The following is a 19,995-nucleotide window of genomic DNA, read 5'->3' on the forward strand; positions in this document are numbered from 1 at the left end:
AACCTCGGCGTCTCTGGTCAGTGTGTCAGCCGGGAAGTCTCGGTCTCCTCTATCTTTCTAAGCAAGATATGATGTATTTATATCCTAGGTCTCCCCAGGGGTCCTATCTTGCTGTGTTACTGTGTCGGCCTAAAGGATGACGTTGGGCCTGAACTTTATACAGTGATATTATACAGGAGATGGTAATCCTGATGTTAGTCCTGCTGTGCTTCCAAGAAGCTTCATGCATAGCGTATGAGAATCGAACTAGGGAAAACCCGCGTTCTGAATGCAGTGTCATATCTGGGTAAAAGATCAGTCCCCAAGAACCGTTATGTATGTAATGTAGGGAAGGATATAGGTTAAAGGTTATAATGCTACCTGCTACTATATAGGCTACCTATATGGAATATAACAGGACCAAAGATCAGACCCTGAGCTCCATCTTGGCTATACATGGCCAAAGGCGGTGCCCATGTTTTATGTCCACACAAGTGTAGGGGGCCCCTGAAAATATAGTACTTAATTCTCTATTCTACAGCGTCCTTGGAGCCGTGCAGTGAACATACACATTAAACATAATGAAAATTCACAAGTAAATGGTATTTTGTGCACAGCTGTGATTCTCCAATCTGAGCTCTGTTTCCCTGATAATCAGCAGGCCTGTCTCCCCACTAATGTTGCAGTAGAAATCAGTCTATCCAAAAGTGGAAAACTCTTTTTTGCGACTTGCAGTTTGTGACTCCAAAATGGAATGTACTAATGTGTCTGACACATTTAGCGATTCCCAATGGGGTCGCAAAGGACCTGCCTCATCAATATTCATTAGGCAGGTCACAATTAGCGGCCCATTGGGAATCGGGAACAGCGGACCACCATGTCTGTTTGCCTTTTAAATAAAGCAAAGTTTTTTTTCAATTGCAGCACATTTTCTTTAAAGGAAACTGGGATGCATTTAAAAGAAAAAAAATGAAAAGTTCAGGCAGTGGTGCCTGCTCTCAAAAAATATTTTCAGTGCAAAACACAAAGAGGAAAAGATGTCCTAGGGACCCCTTCCCATTTTCGACTGGCTTACCACCAAGTTGAAATTGGTGGTAACTGCGATTGTTTTGCGACTGCATTTGTGGTCGGAAAGCAATCAAACATCCTCCTCTGACTCTTATTAGGAAGGGACGTCATTGGCACGCCCATTCCTATTAGCGACTCGCGAACCTTATTTTGCGAGTCGTAATAGGTTACCAACTCCCAAAATATTGTTTGTACCTGCTACAACCATTTTTAGCTGTCGCAAACGGCTTAATTTTCTGTTGGCGTCTGCTAAAAATGTTCGGACTTCTGGAATTAAATGAATGAAAGGATTTATAAAGCACAACTATTGGCGCTGAACTGCAAAGGGACCCTGATCCTATAACATCGTTGGTGATTCTATTTTGGTTTTGAGCTCACTTTGAATTTCTTGTATCCTTGGGGTCCTTATGTTCACCATCTTTACTTTTTCTACAGTTCCCCAAATGATCTTGCAAGACAACCAGACTTGTGAAAGCCACCCAAAATGCAGAGGTCTGCCAGGAATTTTCTCGTCTTAGATTCCCTTGCATCCGTTTTGTGAACTATACATGATAGGTTTATCTGTATATATATATATATGTTATTTTGCCCTTATGATGTGTATTTAGATTTCATTTATCTTTTCTTGGTTAGATTTTTTTGGAGATGATCAACTATTTATCATCCTGGAGTTTGAATTCGGAGGCAGCGATCTGGAAAACATGAAGAATGAGGTATGAAGAAAAGGGTGTATGCTCTTGTTTTGAGGTTTCGATGTCCATTCCCATTTACTAAGAATATCCTATTTTTTACATGGCATTCTCTGATTAGATTTTGTCAGTCTTGCTTTCGTTTCTCCACAGCTCTCATCTGTCAACTCAGCCAAGAGCATCTTGCACCAGCTCACTGCTGCCCTGGCGGTCGCAGAAGAAGCTTTGTGTTTTGAGCACAGGTAAGCTGTGGACCAAACAGAGAAAATCTCTCGTTGCAGAACAATCATAGTAGTTGAATGCTAACAAGGATTACAAAATATTTAACATTCCTTTTCTTTTGTCATTGTTGTCTACCAACCTTTTTACTGTACCAGTGATACCTGTAAACTGTTCCTTCAATCTTACTCTGTTCTGATTTCTCTGTACCTCATATGCCATCCTCTTCTTTTCTCATTAACGCATGCGGTAGTCCTCATACAGTATCTCTCTTCAGTGTCTTTAGGTCTCTCATTCCCACTTGTTCTTCCTCTCTCCCCTTTCAAAACATGACTGTCTATTCTCCTCAGTTGACAGTGCTCCAAACGGTCAGTTTTCGGTCTACAAGACATCTCTTTGTGATGTCTAGGATTGATCAGCCTATGACTGTTGCTAGTCAATGCACCTGAAGTTTATTTAGGGGCTGTAAGCCAAGCTATTTTTGGTAGGGGTATGCAAGAATACTTCTAAGCTGTCTCTCTCCCCACTTTAAGGTAAATTATCAGACTTAGCAATCCCCCAAGGGACTCTCACTCAACACACACTGCTCAAAGAGGTTGTCCTCTCACAGGAGAATTCAGGGACCCGGCCTTGTCACTGTTAAAGTTAATTTCAATTCTCAAAAAGATGAAGTTGGAGTTTCCAGACGCAATCCCACAGTTAATGTTCGATATTTTTAAGGAAGGCCTGCAACCTTCAGTGCCACTCCCTAGGGAGTCGGCATGATCCTATAAGTCTGGCGATCATGATCAACAAGCCAAATTCCCACCTGTACCCCACTCAAAGACGTCAATACATTGAGGCTATTTCAAGGGAGTGTTCAAGGTCTTTCCTCTGCTTCTTTATCATCCCAAATGGAAGCTGGCACCTGCAGGCCCTGCAGAGGAACATCAGATACCGGATGTCCCACCATCAGTTTTGCACCTCCGACTTCATTCAAATCTCTAGGGATGAGATGCAGGATTTGCTTTTGTAACTAATGGACAACACCCTCCCTCGCAGAGTGGTTATGGGCGTGTCTCTACTGTGTTGGGTGGCCATTTGGGAAAACTGGAGATCAGAGGCCTCTATTTTCTGACCGAGAGTGGTAAGAAGAACCCATCAGTTCTGTTGTTTATTTAATCTTGTAGCACATGAGGGAAGGAGACCGATGTAGAGTATCTGTTGGTCCAGTTGAAGCTGTGCCATTTGAGGTGAAAGTTGGTGAGGTGATGGGCCATGTATCGGGGCATAACCAAAAGTAAAAGTTAAGGGGTAAAGACAGGAAAGACAAATTGGAGGGTAAAGGTGGAGGGAAAGGAAAAGCACAGATACTAGTTGTATTGTGGCAGGATAGCACTGAGTCAGTATACTTTTGATGGCCAAGTGTATATGGGGATGTTATTGAACAGTGTTGCCCAAACTGGGTCGCGATCCAATGGTGGGTCACAAGCCAATTTTGGTAGATGGTGCAAGCAATACATAAACATACCTTAAAATTCTGTACTTATCTTGTCACATGTGCTGCTCTTCAGTGACAGATGTCAAATGCCAGGCCATGTCGTCTGACAAATTGCTGCTTATTATTTAAGATGGGGCTTGGTGTTTACAAACGTCTTTCACTTTGCAGTCAGAGAAAGAAAAGTGAAGTGAACTATGTGACAATCTTGCTGGGGTATAAGTAGTGTGAAAGCAAAGGCTGCAGGATGTCATTTTTTATAACTCACAACAAAATGTGCATAGCTGTAAATGAACTGTACACATTTAGCAGTTATGAAAGCAACAATTGAGCACTTTTTTCATAGTTCTGAACATGATGGAAACAAAAAGTTTAATAGGATCAAAACAAATAAAAACACTACTTTTTGATGGATGCACACATAAATATTTAACTGAATCCCAATTGCCATACATTTTCATTTGTGTGCCATATTGTTTTGTCAGTAAAACTGTAGGTCTCTGCAAATTTAGTGGCTGTTTCCAAAGAAAATTAGCTGTTTGTAAACCACAGTGCACTACTACGCAATGCTTTAGTTATATTAAAAAACGCCTAGCTCATGTCCATTAAAGCTAGGTGGATTGTAAAAATTATCGTTATAAAAATTGGGCTGTGGTTCTAAAAAGTTCCGGAAGCCACGGCATAGATAATGCTAGTAGTGTGGCTGGTGAGTAGATTGGTTACAATCAGGTTGTACTGCATGATTTGGGGGGCAAGAGGGTGTTGGAAATAGCTTTTGTACTTTTCCATTCAATTAAAATTAATTTGACACCCTGGGTTACCAGAAGATTGATGAGTAGTTGGGCTTGAACTAAAACTCCTTACCCTATCAACATCTGAATGCTGGTTAAAATTCTCTTAAATCATCTCTTTCCCTCATATGCTCCCAAATTTTGACTTCAGTTGCAATTGCCTTAACAGTGGAGGCTTTGTTTTGTTCATAGAACAACATACAACCTGCACCTTGTACTCTATCTAAATGTATTATTTTATTCAAAGCAAATACAAATAATTGAAAATAAAAGAAGTATCTATAAGAACGTGTTCCCTTACCTTTGATTATTATCTGGTGGATACTCTATTTAACTGCAGGTTCCTGTTTGCCCTGTTACTTCTCTGTTCATTGTAGTGGCCTCTTTTATATCTAAGAAGGTCCCAAGGTAGAAATCCAGCACACTGTCTCAGACAATTTGGTTTGCGCTCCGCTTCTGAGGGCACGAAAAGAAAAACATACAAGAGATTGTCATAAGTGTGCGGGGTGACAATTATATGCAGCTGCACTCTGACACCTTTTAAGCCATACAGAGTAACTGTGGAGCCACACAGCGCCACCTAATGGAACACAAGAGCATTGCTGACGTATCCTCTGTATCCATTGAGGCACATGGTTATATTCTAAAGGTGAATAATCTGCAGTTAGATAAGGTATACCCCAAAAGGAGTATTACTAAACCTTTTCTTTGCTGCCTTGTCTTCCTTCATGTCTCTCCCTGGTCAACACTCTTTTTTTAGGTCTGCTTTAGTGGTGTTCTCTCACAGGTCTCCTTAATTGGTTTTCTCCCTCTCCTTTGTTTGGCAATGGGATTTGAGTTTGGTGTTAACCTTGATTATGGTTTCACCAATTGACCCAGCACAATATTTACTTCGTTTTTTTGCTAGCTTTCTATCCTTCTTTCCTCTTTCTCACTCTACTAAGGAAGAGGAGAACTTCCATAGTCTGGACCGCAGGAGTGTTTGACCATACTGCATTGACTGCACAAGACAGGACACAGTGGATGATAAGTGTTTCACTGGATGTGTTGGTCAGTCAGTCACCATATGAGCAATTTAAAATTGAGACTCTTGGGGTCTATTGGGATGGCGGTCAGAAAATCACTCCGACCGCCATGGTAGCGGGAAAACACCGCCCGCTAGGACTGCGGCATAACCGCCGGTCCAATTTGTATGCTCCAGAGTCGAAATCCGACCGCGGCATGCAACATTGCAGCTGTTGCTGCTACCAGCAGCACCGCCGCGATGTCCAAAAAAGCATCTCCAGCATATCCCTGCACTGCGTGGCAGGCACTGCACAGTGCCTTCCACCTGGTACAGGGACATGTAGGAGGTTACCATGGGTACCCCCCCCCCAGTGCACCCACACCCCCCTACACACTTTGAGGGCCCACAATGGGCCCCCGGAGACATTCCTCCCGTGCCTTTCCATTGCGGTTTCACCGCAGCGGAAAGGCTGGCTACTGCCGGCATCCTAATCATGCCGGTGAAGCTTGGCCATGCACCGGCCCCATTTTAGTGGTCCAGCTCCGCCCGCCAGGCAAGCGTGCAGACTGCTACCTGCGGAAAAGTTGCAGGCGGAAAATCGCACCAGTAGTCACCGACATGCTAATGGGACCGGCGGTTTTCTGGGTTGCGATCGCAGGCGGATGACCGCTGCCAGCCCGGCGGTTACTACCGGCAGCGGCCATCCGACCGCCATCCTAATAGACCCCTAGGTGTTTAAAGATCTGTTTATTAGTTGAGAAGGGTGAGAGCTTGACTCAAATAATAAACATAATCCAGGTCAAGGTGAACCACAAAAGACAGTAAAAATAACGTGTGCTTAGCCCTCTGGTAGCTTGGCAGAAGCAGTCAGTTTTAGCTTAGAGGCAATTTTTAAAGTATGTAAGCAGCACTCAAACAGTAATAACCTAAAAAGGCAAGATTAATTCCAAACAAATTTAGAAAAATAGAAGACACTTCAATCAATAAAATGACACCAAAATGATCACTAAAACTAGAATGAGTTTTCTAAGTTTAAAGACAAATAGCACCAAAAAGGTGTAAAGCACCAGCTGGTGGCATCTGATTGTTCCAGACTGGGACAAATTCACAAGTTCAGGCCAACCGCAATGGAGCACCTGCCAGGTATGGAACCAGGTGCAGCAGCCTACTGGGAGTTGTACCTTTTGCGCTTGCTGCTGGAGCTGCATGGTGCTGTAATGCAAGACTCTGCTATGAGCTGTGTCGAGTCCTTGAGGCCGCTATGAAGAGCCGCAAGGTGCTAGGATGCAAGATCCTGCATCTGTTTGTGCCGCGAAGCGTCACCTCTGGTGAATCAGTCGATCAGCAGCTGGTCCTGCATCAGTCTGCGCCATGCTGCATCGCACCTGGTGAAAAACCTTAGTTTGCACAGGAAGAAGTTTACTCTGACTCCAGCCAATGGCCCATTACATTTGGGGCAGCACTAGGGATAGGTCAGAACTCACTTCCACAGAGGCGACCAGTTCAAGTCCATTTGTGTCTGGTCAGCTGGGACGGAGAGACCGCCTCTGGAAGCTTGTTGTGTCCCTGTAGCTCAAACATGTCAGCGAACTGTCCCTTGGAGTAATTTCTAGGGATCCTGAGTTCAAGGCAAGCAGGTGCAGTCTTACTTATTCAGACAGAAGGGCAGTTCTTCTGAATCTTCCATAGGTTCAGGACTGTTCTGATGAGAAAAAATCAGGGTGTCACTTTTATGTCCAGTTCCTGCTTTTGTGATGGGCTCCCTCTTTTTGTCTACCCCTAAACTTGTTCGGGTCAGTTCTTCTCCTGGGTTTGACTCCAAACTGTCTAGGGGGTCATAGGGCAGGACAGCCCAGATGTAAGAGGCAATTGCTAGTGGCTGGACAGACAGCCACAGAAGTCAAGAAAGGGATGGGCACAGCTCCCAAGCTACCCTTTGAAGCTCAGGAAGGGCGAGTAGAACCCCCCCAGGCCATCCTGCTCAGAAGGGGAAAACTCTGCCCCACACCCAAGGCCCATATATCCCCAGTCTGAAAGGAATACACATTATACCACAGACAAGCCATTAAAAGTCATGCGACACCGGCAGAAAGGCACTTTTGGTTTAGTCAGAAAATACCAACTCTCTAAAAGTGGCATTTTCAGAAAAGCAATTTAAAATTTGAGAGGATTTTGAATTACTATTCAAATAAGTGGAAGACGTATGTCTCTATCTGCTCACAAACTGGAGTCATCACTTATTAAGTGTAATAAGGTAAACCAGAGTTCATCTATAGGAGAGGTAGCCTTGTTACAATGATAAATGACTTTCGGCATTTTTTCACTGCCAGGATATGTAAAGCTTAAGTACACATGCCCTACTTTTTAAATACAATGCACCCTGCCCTATAAACCTTTAGAGCCTACATTTGGAAGGACTTGTAAGTATTAAAACGGAAGGTTTTGACCTAGCAATTGTTTATTTTGCCAGATCGAAATGGTAGTTGCAGGCTGCAGTGGCAGGCAGGAGAATTGTTTTTGAGCGGCACAATGAGTGCTGCAGCCCACTTGTAGCATTTAATTTACAGGCCTTGAGTATATATAGTACCTTATACTAGGGATTTATCAGTAAATTAACTCTGCCAGTTGGGTACATTCCAATTTTACCATGTTTTAAAGGAAAGAGCACATGTACTTTATTGCTTGTTAGCAGGGGAAAAGTGCACAGACTCTAAATTCTAACGAAAACAGGTTCAGTAGTGTAGGCAAAAAGTCTGTGAGAATACCACGCTATGGGTGTCCGGTCTAACCTTCTCCAACTAGCATTCCTTACACCCTCACTGAGGGTAACAGCAGCTTTTACTGCTCTTCCCAGCGGTGTCCTGTTGGCTGAAATTTGCAGCCACTAGATCTTTGTTGCACACCTGTGCAGAAAATTACTGTCTTGTGGCTCACACAGTGATTACGTTTTCTGAGGTTGCTATTTGCATAGCTTGGCACCATCTGGTGGCACAAGAGAGCTGTTGATCGGAAAAATAGTTCCGGATTCAGTCTCTTTCCTGAAAGAGAAATTGAAGCACAGACCGCGATGTATGCATGCTGTTTTCACTGTTGTCTGGTGTCGCACAACGTGATGATATTTGTGATCTTCATAAAGCTTTGCAAAAGCATTGTGTTAAAGCTTTCTAGATTTCCATCTGCAAATCAGTAAATAAAAGACAGTGTTCATCAGAACCAATGTAAAAAAAAATGTATCCTTTCTGATGGATACTTATAACAACAAATTCCTCATCTTTTGAATTTCCTAGGTGCTAGACTGGATCCAAAAACATTTCTTGTAATAGCTTCTATGCAATGGCAGGTGGCACCTCCAGACTCTGTGGCACTGGTCTGCTTCCGGAGGTACAGACATGGAGCTGAGTAGTGGTTCCACCACTGACATCACTTCCTCTTTTTCCACGCATTGCGTTTCAGATCAAGAGCTCCACTCCCAACGTTTTCTAGATATTTTACAAAATTCCAAATTATTATTTTTGGTAGTGTGCTAGGGAAATCTTCTCTCAGAGAACTTCAGATAATAAACTATGCAGTATCTAAAGGTCACAAAAGATCTTTGGTGCTTGGGTACCATGCAGAACTGGAAGCCCCGTGGAAAATGTTCCCTAATACACTGTAAGGCTATCAGGGAGTGCAAAAGCTGTACGTCGCCAAACATAGAAAGTAAGGTCAGTCCCACTCGAATTCCAGGGGTGGCTCCTGTTGTTGATCCATGTCACTGTCCTTGAATCGTCAAGGGTGAGGTGAAAAGCCCAGTCAAAATGAAAGAAGAAGCCACCCAAGTGGAAATCCACTCCTTACCAGTCCAGAGAAATCATACTGACTCCAGCACGGGTCTCCAACGCGGAGCCAATTGGAACTGATGGAGCTGAATTTCACCAGCCAATGTAGACCTCGCTGCAGATTGAAGTCTTCAAGGAGTTTACATGTCACACTGGCAAGATTTGCCAGGCCTCATTAAGGCTGCCGCTGGATGGGCCTTCCCATAGCTTTTTCAAGGTTCTTGGCCTCTGCGCGTGCCTCAACACCCTTACAGCATGCCACGCTACTTCTTGCCGGTTCGGCTCTGACTTCAACTCCAGAAGTGCCTGTTCCAGACCCAGCTCCAATTCTGGTGTCTGATCCAGAAACTAGTTCAGCTAGATCTCTGCCTATGTCATGCTTCCTATCAAATCACTAAAACCCTTGTGGGCTGAAAGGATTAGAATTACCATGACTAACTGTTTTTGTTTTAAACTGGTGAATTTGGAATTTGTGAATTCATTCAAATTCACTTCAATATTTAGTAATTCATTTAAGAAATTATTAATATATCCAGATGTTATTTCTTCAATGAATTAGTTTTCAGAAATGAAAGTATGAGTATTGAACATTGTTTCGGGGAACTCGCATTTACAAATATTCTTTATTTATAAAATCAAAAAAATACTGTTAGTGGAGACCTGGCATTATAAATCAATTTTATCTTGTCTCCTTTTTCTACCAATGTTTTCTGCTTTACTCCCCACATTTTGGTACTTGCCTTTACTATGCCTCTCCCCTGCTCCCGCTTCCGATTTTTTTCTGATCAGTTTCCAGCTTGACTCTTACTTTAATTCTCTTCTCTCCATGTTCAGTGCATGAATGTCTCACCTTCTTCTTCTATGTTCTTGTCCCTCTCATATGGTCACTCTAACTCAAGCTTTCTATCTTTGTGGTCATTCTCCTTCAATGAGATTAATCTTGGTTTATGACCTGTTTTCCTTCACATAATATTCATTTTCTAGTGATAATCCACATTCTCTTTTCTGCTTCTTTTTCCCAATCTCCTTTTGCAATTTATGTTCTCCTATGTCTATAATCCTATTTGTGACTTTAACCCTACTCGTCCTCCAAGTTTCTCAATGCATCAGTCTCTCATCCAACTTTTCTGATTCTTGCACTCATTCCTTCCCTAAGCACATCTTATTGTATTTTCGGTATATCTCTTAATTTCCCATTGGTGTCCACCTGAGGCCTTTTGAGACAGCTTCCTGAACATTTTTACCTATTCTTTGCATTTTGGCCATTTCAGAGACCTTCATTGGGGCAACGTTCTGGTGAAAAAAACATCTGTCAGCACAATAAAGTTCAAGCTTAATGGTGCAACTCTTCAGATTCCAACTCACAAAATTGAGGTGAACATCATAGACTACACACTATCACGGCTGGAAAAAGGTAACTGGATGACCAATGTACTATAAAAGAAAGATGAGGTAGAGTGTATTATAACTTACTGTTATTTTTTTTGCCTGAGAACAAAATATTGAGCCACAGAACTTTTAACTTAATATTTTCTTTGCACAAGCAGACATAATTCCAATATTGATAGACAAATCTCTGAAAGCAAGATTTTCATAGTTTTTGTACTTTACGTTCTGTGAAATAGGCTGTTTTAACATCAACTCCACTAAAGATGGGAGAGATGCCCTATTATTCGAAAAGGACAGGGTCTCAAAGTAAATTCACTAATAAAAAAATCTCCCTTTTCTAAACATTAATTCACTGACTCATACCATCCATCCAAGATAACTTTTTGAATGTACAACCTTTCTTGCCGGTTAGCCGGAATGTGCGAACACTGTATCATGCAAAAAAGTCTAATTTATTATATTTAAAATTACAATATAACATGTACAATATTGTATTATACTGGATACCTTATTTGAGGGCTTCAATTTTCTTGAATTCAAGCACGTTTTCGATCATTTTAGACTATGTAATGAAACTAAATAGAAGTATTTTTCCTTTAAGAATGGTCCGACAAAGAAAATTGTACTCTTATGATGACTCAATTAAGAAAGGCGTAGACGGAGAAAATAGTTTACCTGTTTTTTGGGTAGGTAAAATATATTTTTGGGGAGTTTTGTAAAAAATGCTCCTTCCTATACTAAAGTATTTTGAATAATTTTCTAATGCAGAGACAGAAAAGTTCCATGACTTGTTAATTTGAGCGCGGAGGCCCGAAATAGAAAATGATTGAAAACGCACTTGAGCCCTCGAATAAGGCTTTTTTGATAATGAATGAGTGGGGCACCGCATTGTGTGTAACAAACCTAGTATGAAGGAATGAATGAATGGATAATAGGTACAATATGATTGTGAATGGAGATTGGACTGTTATGTTAGCCGGATTTGTATAGCGCACAGCTGCCCCAGCAAAGGGGCGTCCCGGCGCTCCTTGAACAAGAAACCGGCACACAAACAACCCAGTGAACAGTGCTAGTGATAGACTAATTATAGAAATGGGAAAGAAACTGAACCTGGATATGTAAATTTGTCTTATCTACTATACTGGATTTAATAGGTGTAAACATTAATTCTTTATTTATTTTTTACCTATATTCATGTCTCTTACTATAATTGTTTGTCCTGAAGAAGGTGGAGAGACTCAATAAATAAACCACCGAAACACTGTGTCGACAACTTGAGCCATAGTTTTGACTTTGATGTAACTTGAGAAAGAATATATTCGTCGTTTTAGTTGTTGTTTTTTAATTATGGATTTGTTGTATTTATTTCTATTTTTGTTTATTATAATCAGAAGAAGTGAATCAGATTATGATGGAATTAATAAAAAAAACATTTTTTTGAGAACAGGGAAAATAATCGACACAGTAGCAAATCAATTCAAGCATATACAATCCGATAATTTAGCCGAGGAAACCATTCTTTAAAAAAACAAATTTCAGCAAAGAATTTTATAGAGTCGAGAAAAATACAGTTAATTGATAATGAATACAGTCGATCAAATATAAAACATAATTCTCAAAATTTCCACTTTCTGTCTAAAAAAACTCCCTTTATATCGTTTACATTATTTTAATTAATATCAATTTTTCTGAACCAACCCAATCATAATAAAAAACATTCTGATATAAAGTGCATATAAGTCTAACAGCAATAAATACCTCCAATCACCTTGAGTACCTTGCTCAAAACCTTCTTAGATAAAACCAAGAAAAAATCGAATATTACCCAAAGTGCATTGTGCAGTATAGAATTAGGAAAGATTAGGAATTTCTTTTTTCCAAATCCCCCTAAATTTCACGATAGCTCCTACACGTTTTGACTCAGGCCTCCTCAAATCTGCAGGTCCGAACCATTTTATTGAACCGATGCTCAATACTAGATTGTTTATTGGTTCTCCAGTTTTGGAGAACCAGTGACCTGGCAACAGCAATAGAAATTAATATAAAATACTGCTGGTTTTTGGTTAAACTTTTTACCTCGCCTGAGGAACCAAATAACACCAGCTTGACTGATGGCTCAACTCTTACAGATAGAATCAAAGGAATCTCAGCAAAAACCCCTTGCCAGAACTGTCATAGATTGATACATTCATAAAATGTATGTACCCAACCACCCTCGCCCTGTGTGTTACATCTAAAACATTGATTAGAACACGTTTGAAACATAGTGGACAATCTCTGAGGTGTATAATACAGCAACCATCTTGACAAAAAATTCATCCTCTTAAAATTGGCCCCTCTGAGTGCTTTACTTACTAACTCACTGAGCTGCTGCCAGTCTTTAACATTAAACCTGCAACCTGTTGTAGATTAAATTCTTTGAAGCTCTTTCATCATAATCTCTTCAGAGTGGGCCTTTTGGTGGAGTAGGCAATACCAACAGCCAACCCCCATCATTTTATTTGCCATTTGTTTAGCAATTTGACATGTGGTTTCGCCCATCGTTAAATAATTAATTTTAAGAAAATTGGCTAGCTATAGAAAACTCAGAGAAAGAGCCGTGGTCAACGTGATGGTTCGCATTTGGACCGTTTCCCAAGTAATTAATTTTTCGTAATTATAAAAATCCCCGAGCTGTACTAAACCTAATTCTTGCCAAACCCGGAGGAGCCCTCTAGACAATATCAGGCCACCAGATTATGATGGAATTGATGTATTTTGATATTTGAATATTTATCAACAATTTTAAAATTCAAGATAAAAAATGTTTTTTTAAATCTTTTTAATCCAGTATAATACAATATTGTACATGCTATATTGTAAATTAAAATACAATAAATGAGACTTTTTTACATGATACAGTGTTAACTGGCAAGAAGGGTTCTACCTTCAAAATAGAAGTTATCTTGTATGGATGGTATGAGTCCGTGAATGAATGTCAAGAAAAGGGAGTTTTTTTTATTAGTGAATTTGTTTTAACATTAAAGCATTGAGGTGCTAAAATAATTTTTTTGCAGCATGAATCTTTTCAGGATTCACATGCTGTACATTATTCTGCTATCTAGTGGTTAGGTTCTGAATTGTCATTCTTTTTTTCATCTTCCTTATATCGTCAAAGATTTAGTGTCTGTACTTCCCATATGAAATCTGACCTATGCCCATAAAGTCCTTGAGCATGTTGGCCATCTTACAATAATTTTTTCCGTCATTGGGTCTGGAAGCAGTGTCCACAAAATCTGATCAGCTAATATTAAAACCCAGAGAAAAGAGAAAGAATAAACCACAAAGGAGAATGTTGGTTTCTAAGTCGAGGGACATCAAGGCAGAGCAGAAGACCCAGATAACCACCAGATATCCATGTTTTTTCACAGAGACTTCAACCATGTGGTCGAAGAATGCGTAGTTGGGGGGGATTGATGTTTACCACGAACTCCGGAACAAGCCTGTAAAGAGTAGTAAATGCATCCTTTAGATTTCTGCCCGAAGTGTTGCAACAAAATCAGACTGAAGGCCCAGCATGTGGTGTGCAAATTGTGGCTATCCAAGGACCGCAAGCTGTGGAGCTTCAAGGTGTGTAGGACAATCAAGTTACAGTAAAAGCAAAATTGGGCGATCTATGCAATGATGAAATCGAAGAAGGGCTCATTGATAGATCTGGGGCTGTCTATGGATGAAGAAGTCATTCAGGAAGAAAAGGACGACTGGGCAGATCAGGAATTCAAGGACTAAGTAACTACATGCTCTCAATGGCAGAAGGATCAAGCAGCATCGAAAAAGTTACCGAAAGACACTAAAGTACTAAAAAGATGAGCACACACTTGGGCCACTAGATTTAGCCTAAAGATTTGCACTCAAGCCAAAGCTCAGTTAGACTAAACTCAAAAACACCACGGATTCAAGACAAAGGATACCAAAGTAGACAAACCTTCTGGGGCATACTCTGCCCTGAGAGGTGATGGTGGGAGCGGTCCGAAGGGGAAGGGGTTTGCAAAGTTAAAAAAAACCACCTAGTCAGACACCGAAAACAGGTGTTCAATGTCAAAAGACAAAAATGAGGCTTGAACCGGAAAGGGACACTCTCTGCAAAACAAGAAAAGCTTCAATGATTCAATAAAGCCTTTTTGAATGTCTGCAAAGCTCTCCAAAACAGTCACAGTAGAGGAGCAATCAAGAGGAAGAACAGGAGGATTTCTACAAAGAGGACGAGTAAGCAGTGTCGGAAGCACACCAAGAGCTGGATGCAAGGAAAGATATGGATGCAGACTCACCTGAAAATGTGTTTTAATTGTAGCCCATGAGACCCTCAACACTAGACAACGTTCTCCTTTATAGCAGCCTTATCAGAAGAGTTGCAGACACTTATGGCTTGTAGTTAGAGTAAGAAGAGTCAGAAATGTGCTTCCTCCTGAATACACATCCTACACTGCTACCTGCGTAGAAGTAGTTCCTAACCAACCAGCCCAGCACAATAGATTGAGGCAGAGAGGCTTTTAAGGAGCAACACTGTATAAGACATCAGCCCCCAGGATAGAGATGTGTAAGCCCTATAGCAAGGCATCAGTGTAGATCAACAACAACCACTGCTCGGATAGAGACCAATTCATCCTTCTCCTCTCATCCATCACCAGACAAGGAAAACAAGAAGAATCAGATATTGGGAAGTAAGATGGGAAGAACAGCAGCCATGCAGTTGAAGACTTCAAACTCCAGTGCCATGGTCAGCATGTATGGTTACCAACAATGGGAGGAGATCAAAGAACTGATGCAGCACCTCCCTGACCAGAATATTAAAAAGCAGGTAAAGCGCTTCATCCAGGATGGGAAGACCATTACATGCCTGAAATCGGCATTTGATGCTGTAGACACTGCCTGCAGACAAATGTGTGTGGCAGCACCTTGAGGAGGCATAATAGGCTAAGGGTTTCAGGTTTCAAGTAAGAGGTTCAAGCCTCCATCATACCTTTCTTCGGTGAGAGCCTTTTGAGTACAGTTTTCTATGATTGTCCATAAAAAGTGAGGAAAGAATATGACATGAAAAAGGTACTTCATGGCAGTACTAGCAATACCAGAGACAGCCCTTTCAGGGCAGAGCCGGAGGCAAAAGCCCAGCCATCAAAGAATCAGCAATGGCCACTAAGTAACTCAGTGAGGTAAGACCCCCCGACAGCAGACACCAGAAGGGAGAAAACTAAGGAGGTTCTTTGAGCAGTGGAGAAAGGTACCCTCCGTCCAGTGGTTCTTTAAAATAATAAACCCATGGTTACTGAATAGAACTAAGAGGTAAACCACCAAATGTGAAACCACAGAAGAAACTTTACAAAGAAGAAGAAAGCTGTTGCATTGGGAAGTAAAGGGACTACTACTACAGAAGCAGGTTTTCTGACTTCTAGCTGCAGATTCCTCCCATTTTAAATATTCCCCAGGCATCAGACTGGATCTGGAAACTTTTCAACGGTACCTCTGCTCTCCTGTAGGTTGTGCCGTGCAGCCCCGCACTGACACGTTCTGCTTTGGAAATGACGTACAGAGCGTAAATAGACGACAAACCAGCATACTAATGTCAGTTCCCTTCTTTCTACACCACCAGATGCAGATCCGGGGCTCTCTTTGCTCTCTCAAATACTTTACCTCAATATTTCACCAAATTTACCTACAGTGTGCAAGGGATGTTACAAAACAAATCCAATGGAGATCTGACACAGAAATTTGCCTGTGACAGTCCCTACAGGGATGTTGCACAGCTGACCAAGCGGCAAAAGCTGCAGATCTGACTGTCCAAGAAGCAGTCCTGACCAAATCTCAAACGAAGATCAACTTTAATATTCAAACACCCATAACTGCAACTAAGCAAGCTAGGAAACCTCCTGCAGGTTTTCCTCCCAAATACTCTTACACCCTTAATTCAGATAAAATTCCGGTAGTTAATATACCAGGAGCGGAAGACAGAACAATACCTAATAATCTGTCTAGATGAGAATTAATTAAAGAAGCTTGTGAGGGATTCTCCTCTACACAGGTAGGGATAAATGCAATTGTAGCAATGCTACAGCAACGCTACTGGTGGCCCAATCTATATAAAGAAACTAGGGACTACATTAGGCAATGTGGTATTTGTCAGCAGATGAAACCCTCTTCTGTCCAAAGACCCTCAGCAGTTCTCTTCATGTTCTCAATTATCCCCTTCTGGGTGATTTATTTGGACCACATTGGTCCCCTGAATTCAGCTAACCTATGTAAGTACATAAAGGTAGCTATTGATTAATGTTCTCGATGTTTATGGATTTGTCCACAAAGAAATGCAAATGCTTCATCAGTCGTAAAAGATTTGCAGTGCCTACTGTCAATGCAGCAGTTCATTTATTTCATTCAGATAGCAGTCCTGTGTTTGCCTCCAAGGCGTACAGAGATTCAGTGTCTGCTCTTGTAAGTTATCAGTAATTCAGCAACCCATTCGTTCAAAACTGAATTGAATGACATTGTAGAGAGGGCCAATAGCATTACTAAGCAAGCTTTGACTGCTAGGGTGTTCATTCAGGTCTTAGTTGATACCATAATCTGTATGCAGTTCAGAGAGCTTTAATAACTTGCATAGAAGAGAATTGGGAGTACGCACTCCATACAAGGTTGTCTTCAGAGATTCTATGCATGTGCCTGGCTTGGATAATTCTGGGGCGGTGGCCGAAGAAGATACATTTTACGAGGAGAAACGTTTGACTGTTTTGCACAGTATCCAAGAAGTCCAAAACAAGCTGTCTAACACAAATCAATTGGACGACCCCACTTATGAAGAGACGTTTATTACTGCTGCCGACAGGTAGGTTCCAAAAGTTCAGGAAAAAATACACGACATCAAGCTTCTCTATCCTCCTACAGACCACTGGGGTAAAAGGCAACATATCTCTTATCCTGCCTCCTCAGCAGGGACCAAGAGGAAACAGACCGGTGTCTCTCGACCATGTTAAAAACCACAATGTGGCTAGTCCTCTACAGCCGACTGCCACAGACGCTAAGAAGGATTCAGAGTACTGCCTACAACCTCTCCTTACTCTGCATACCCTACACCCTGAATAAAAGCAGTAACATTCCTAGCCTGAGTTTCCATTCGGGGATATTTCAGCTTAACGCTGCGCAAAACACTTAGGTGCCTATCACGATCCGGCAAAAACCGGGTACGAACCGTCGGACGGAGCATAATCTCCGCCCGACGCGTACCCGGTCGTCAATTTTTACAAACAAGGAATTACGATTCGCACGGGTACACCATTACCGTACGATTCGTAAAAAAGCCCGACCGAACAAAAAACACCTACCAATGCGATCCGGGAAAGCGCCGACCTGACGTCGGGACGCTCGCAGCCAGCCATTCACGACCCAGGAATCACGATTCGCACCGACGTCACCCCGCACGGTGAATATTTTGCGGCAGCCAAAAACTGCCGGGAAATCAGGACGACGCGAACAAGGACCACCAGTACGCGACGGACAGACGACGACGCGAACAAGGAGGACCAGTACGCGACGGACAGACATGGACCCGAACCTACGAGTCATCCCTGCCCTCATAGCAGTACACCTCCTCTACAGGTTACGACGCAGACGCCGCAGAAGGTCAGAATAACTAAGGGAGGGGGGAAAGTGGGGTGGGGTGGGGGTGGCACGACCAGGGCAGGCCACAAAACAACCACATAAGTCACACACCACACATGGCCTGGACATACCTGACTCCCATGCCCTGGTCACCACGAGGGGGTGGGGGCGTGTCCTGATAAGCCAGCGACCGCCACAACGGAAGTCCGTCACCACGCGAACCGGCAACACAACCAGACAGGTACGTCCCGTACCCACGCCTGAAGAGCGTGGGTACGAGTCGGACCACGCCCACACACGTCACCCCAACAATGGCGGGACGGATCGCACCCACGTGGCAAAGGCCTGGGTACGGGCCGCACAAACATCACATAGCGTGGGGACGGATATGTACGGACCCTACCCCCACCCCGTATGCAAGGAGCGTACCCCCCAGCCCAACAGTGCAAGTACGACCCGTACCCCCACCCGCGTATGCATGGAGCGTACCCCCACCCCAACAGTGTAAGTTCGACCCGTACCCTCACCCGCGTATGCATGCAGCGTACCCCCCATGCCAACAGTGTAAGTACGACTCGAACCCCCACCCACGAATGCAAGGAGCGTACCCCCCAGCCCAACAGTGTAAGTACGACCCGTACCCCCACCCGCGAATGCAAGGATCGTACCCCCCAGCCCAACAGTGTAAGTACGACCCGTACCCCCAACCGCGAATGCAAGGAGCGTACCCCCCAGCCCAACAGTGCAAGTACGACCCGTACCCCCACCCGCGTATGCAAGGAGCGTACCCCCCATGCCAACAGTGTAAGAACGACTCGAACCCCCACCCACGAATGCAAGGAGCGTACCCCCCAGCCCAACAGTGTAAGTACGACCCGTACCCCCACCCGCGTATGCAAGGAGCGTACCCCCATGCCAACAGTGTCAGTACGACCCGTACCCCGACCCGCGGACGTACGGAGCGTACCCCCACCCCAACAGTGTAAGTTCGACCCGTACCCTCACCCGCGTATGCATGGAGCGTACCCCCCATGCCAACAGTGTAAGTACGACTCGAACCCCCACCCACGAATGCAAGGAGCGTACCCCCCAGCCCAACAGTGTAAGTACGACCCGTACCCCCACCCGCAAATGCAAGGAGCGTACCCCCCAGCCCAACAGTGTAAGTACGACCCGTACCCCCACCCGCGTATGCAAGGAGCGTACCCCCCATGCCAACAGTGTCAGTACGACCCGTACCCCCACCCACGAATGCAAGGAGCGTACCCCCCAGCCCAACAGTGTAGGTTCGACCCGTACCCTCACCCGCGTATGCATGGAGCGTACCCCCATGCCAACAGTGTAAGTACGACTCGAACCCCCACCCACGAATGCAAGGAGCGTACCCCCCAGCCCAACAGTGTAAGTACGACCCGTACCCCCACCCGCAAATGCAAGGAGCGTACCCCCCAGCCCAACAGTGTAAGTACGACCCGTACCCCCACCCGCGTATGCAAGGAGCGTACCCCCCATGCCAACAGTGTCAGTACGACCCGTACCCCCACCCGCGGACGTACGGAGCGTACCCCCACCCCAACAGTGTAAGTTCGACCCGTACCCTCACCCGCGTATGCATGGAGCGTACCCCCCATGCCAACAGTGTAAGTACGACTCGAACCCCCACCCACGAATGCAAGGAGCGTACCCCCCAGCCCAACAGTGTAAGTACGACCCGTACCCCCACCCGCAAATGCAAGGAGCGTACTCCCCAGCCCAACAGTGTAAGTACGACCCGTACCCCCACCCGCGTATGCAAGGAGCGTACCCCCATGCCAACAGTGTCAGTACGACCCGTACCCCCACCCGCGGACGTACGGAGCGTACCCCCACCCCAACAGTGTAAGTTCGACCCGTACCCTCACCCGCGTATGCATGGAGCGTACCCCCCATGCCA

At 43.7% G+C, this 19,995-nt stretch overlaps 1 protein-coding gene across 2 annotated transcripts in view; it reads left to right on the forward strand.

Moving 5' to 3' along the window:
* Positions 1-19,995, forward strand: part of HASPIN (histone H3 associated protein kinase) — a 1,547,868-nt gene that overhangs the window by 1,330,957 nt on the left and 196,916 nt on the right. For both annotated transcript variants that reach the window (XM_085639404.1, XM_085639405.1), the window contains exons 12-14: positions 1,681-1,760; positions 1,890-1,978; positions 10,319-10,461. In XM_085639404.1, the coding sequence (XP_085495530.1) occupies positions 1,681-1,760; positions 1,890-1,978; positions 10,319-10,461 (312 nt within the window). The remainder of the gene's footprint in view (positions 1-1,680; positions 1,761-1,889; positions 1,979-10,318; positions 10,462-19,995) is intronic.

This window comes from Triturus cristatus, chromosome 12 (assembly GCF_964204655.1).
Source record: "Triturus cristatus chromosome 12, aTriCri1.1, whole genome shotgun sequence".
Taxonomy (NCBI): domain Eukaryota; kingdom Metazoa; phylum Chordata; class Amphibia; order Caudata; family Salamandridae; genus Triturus; species Triturus cristatus.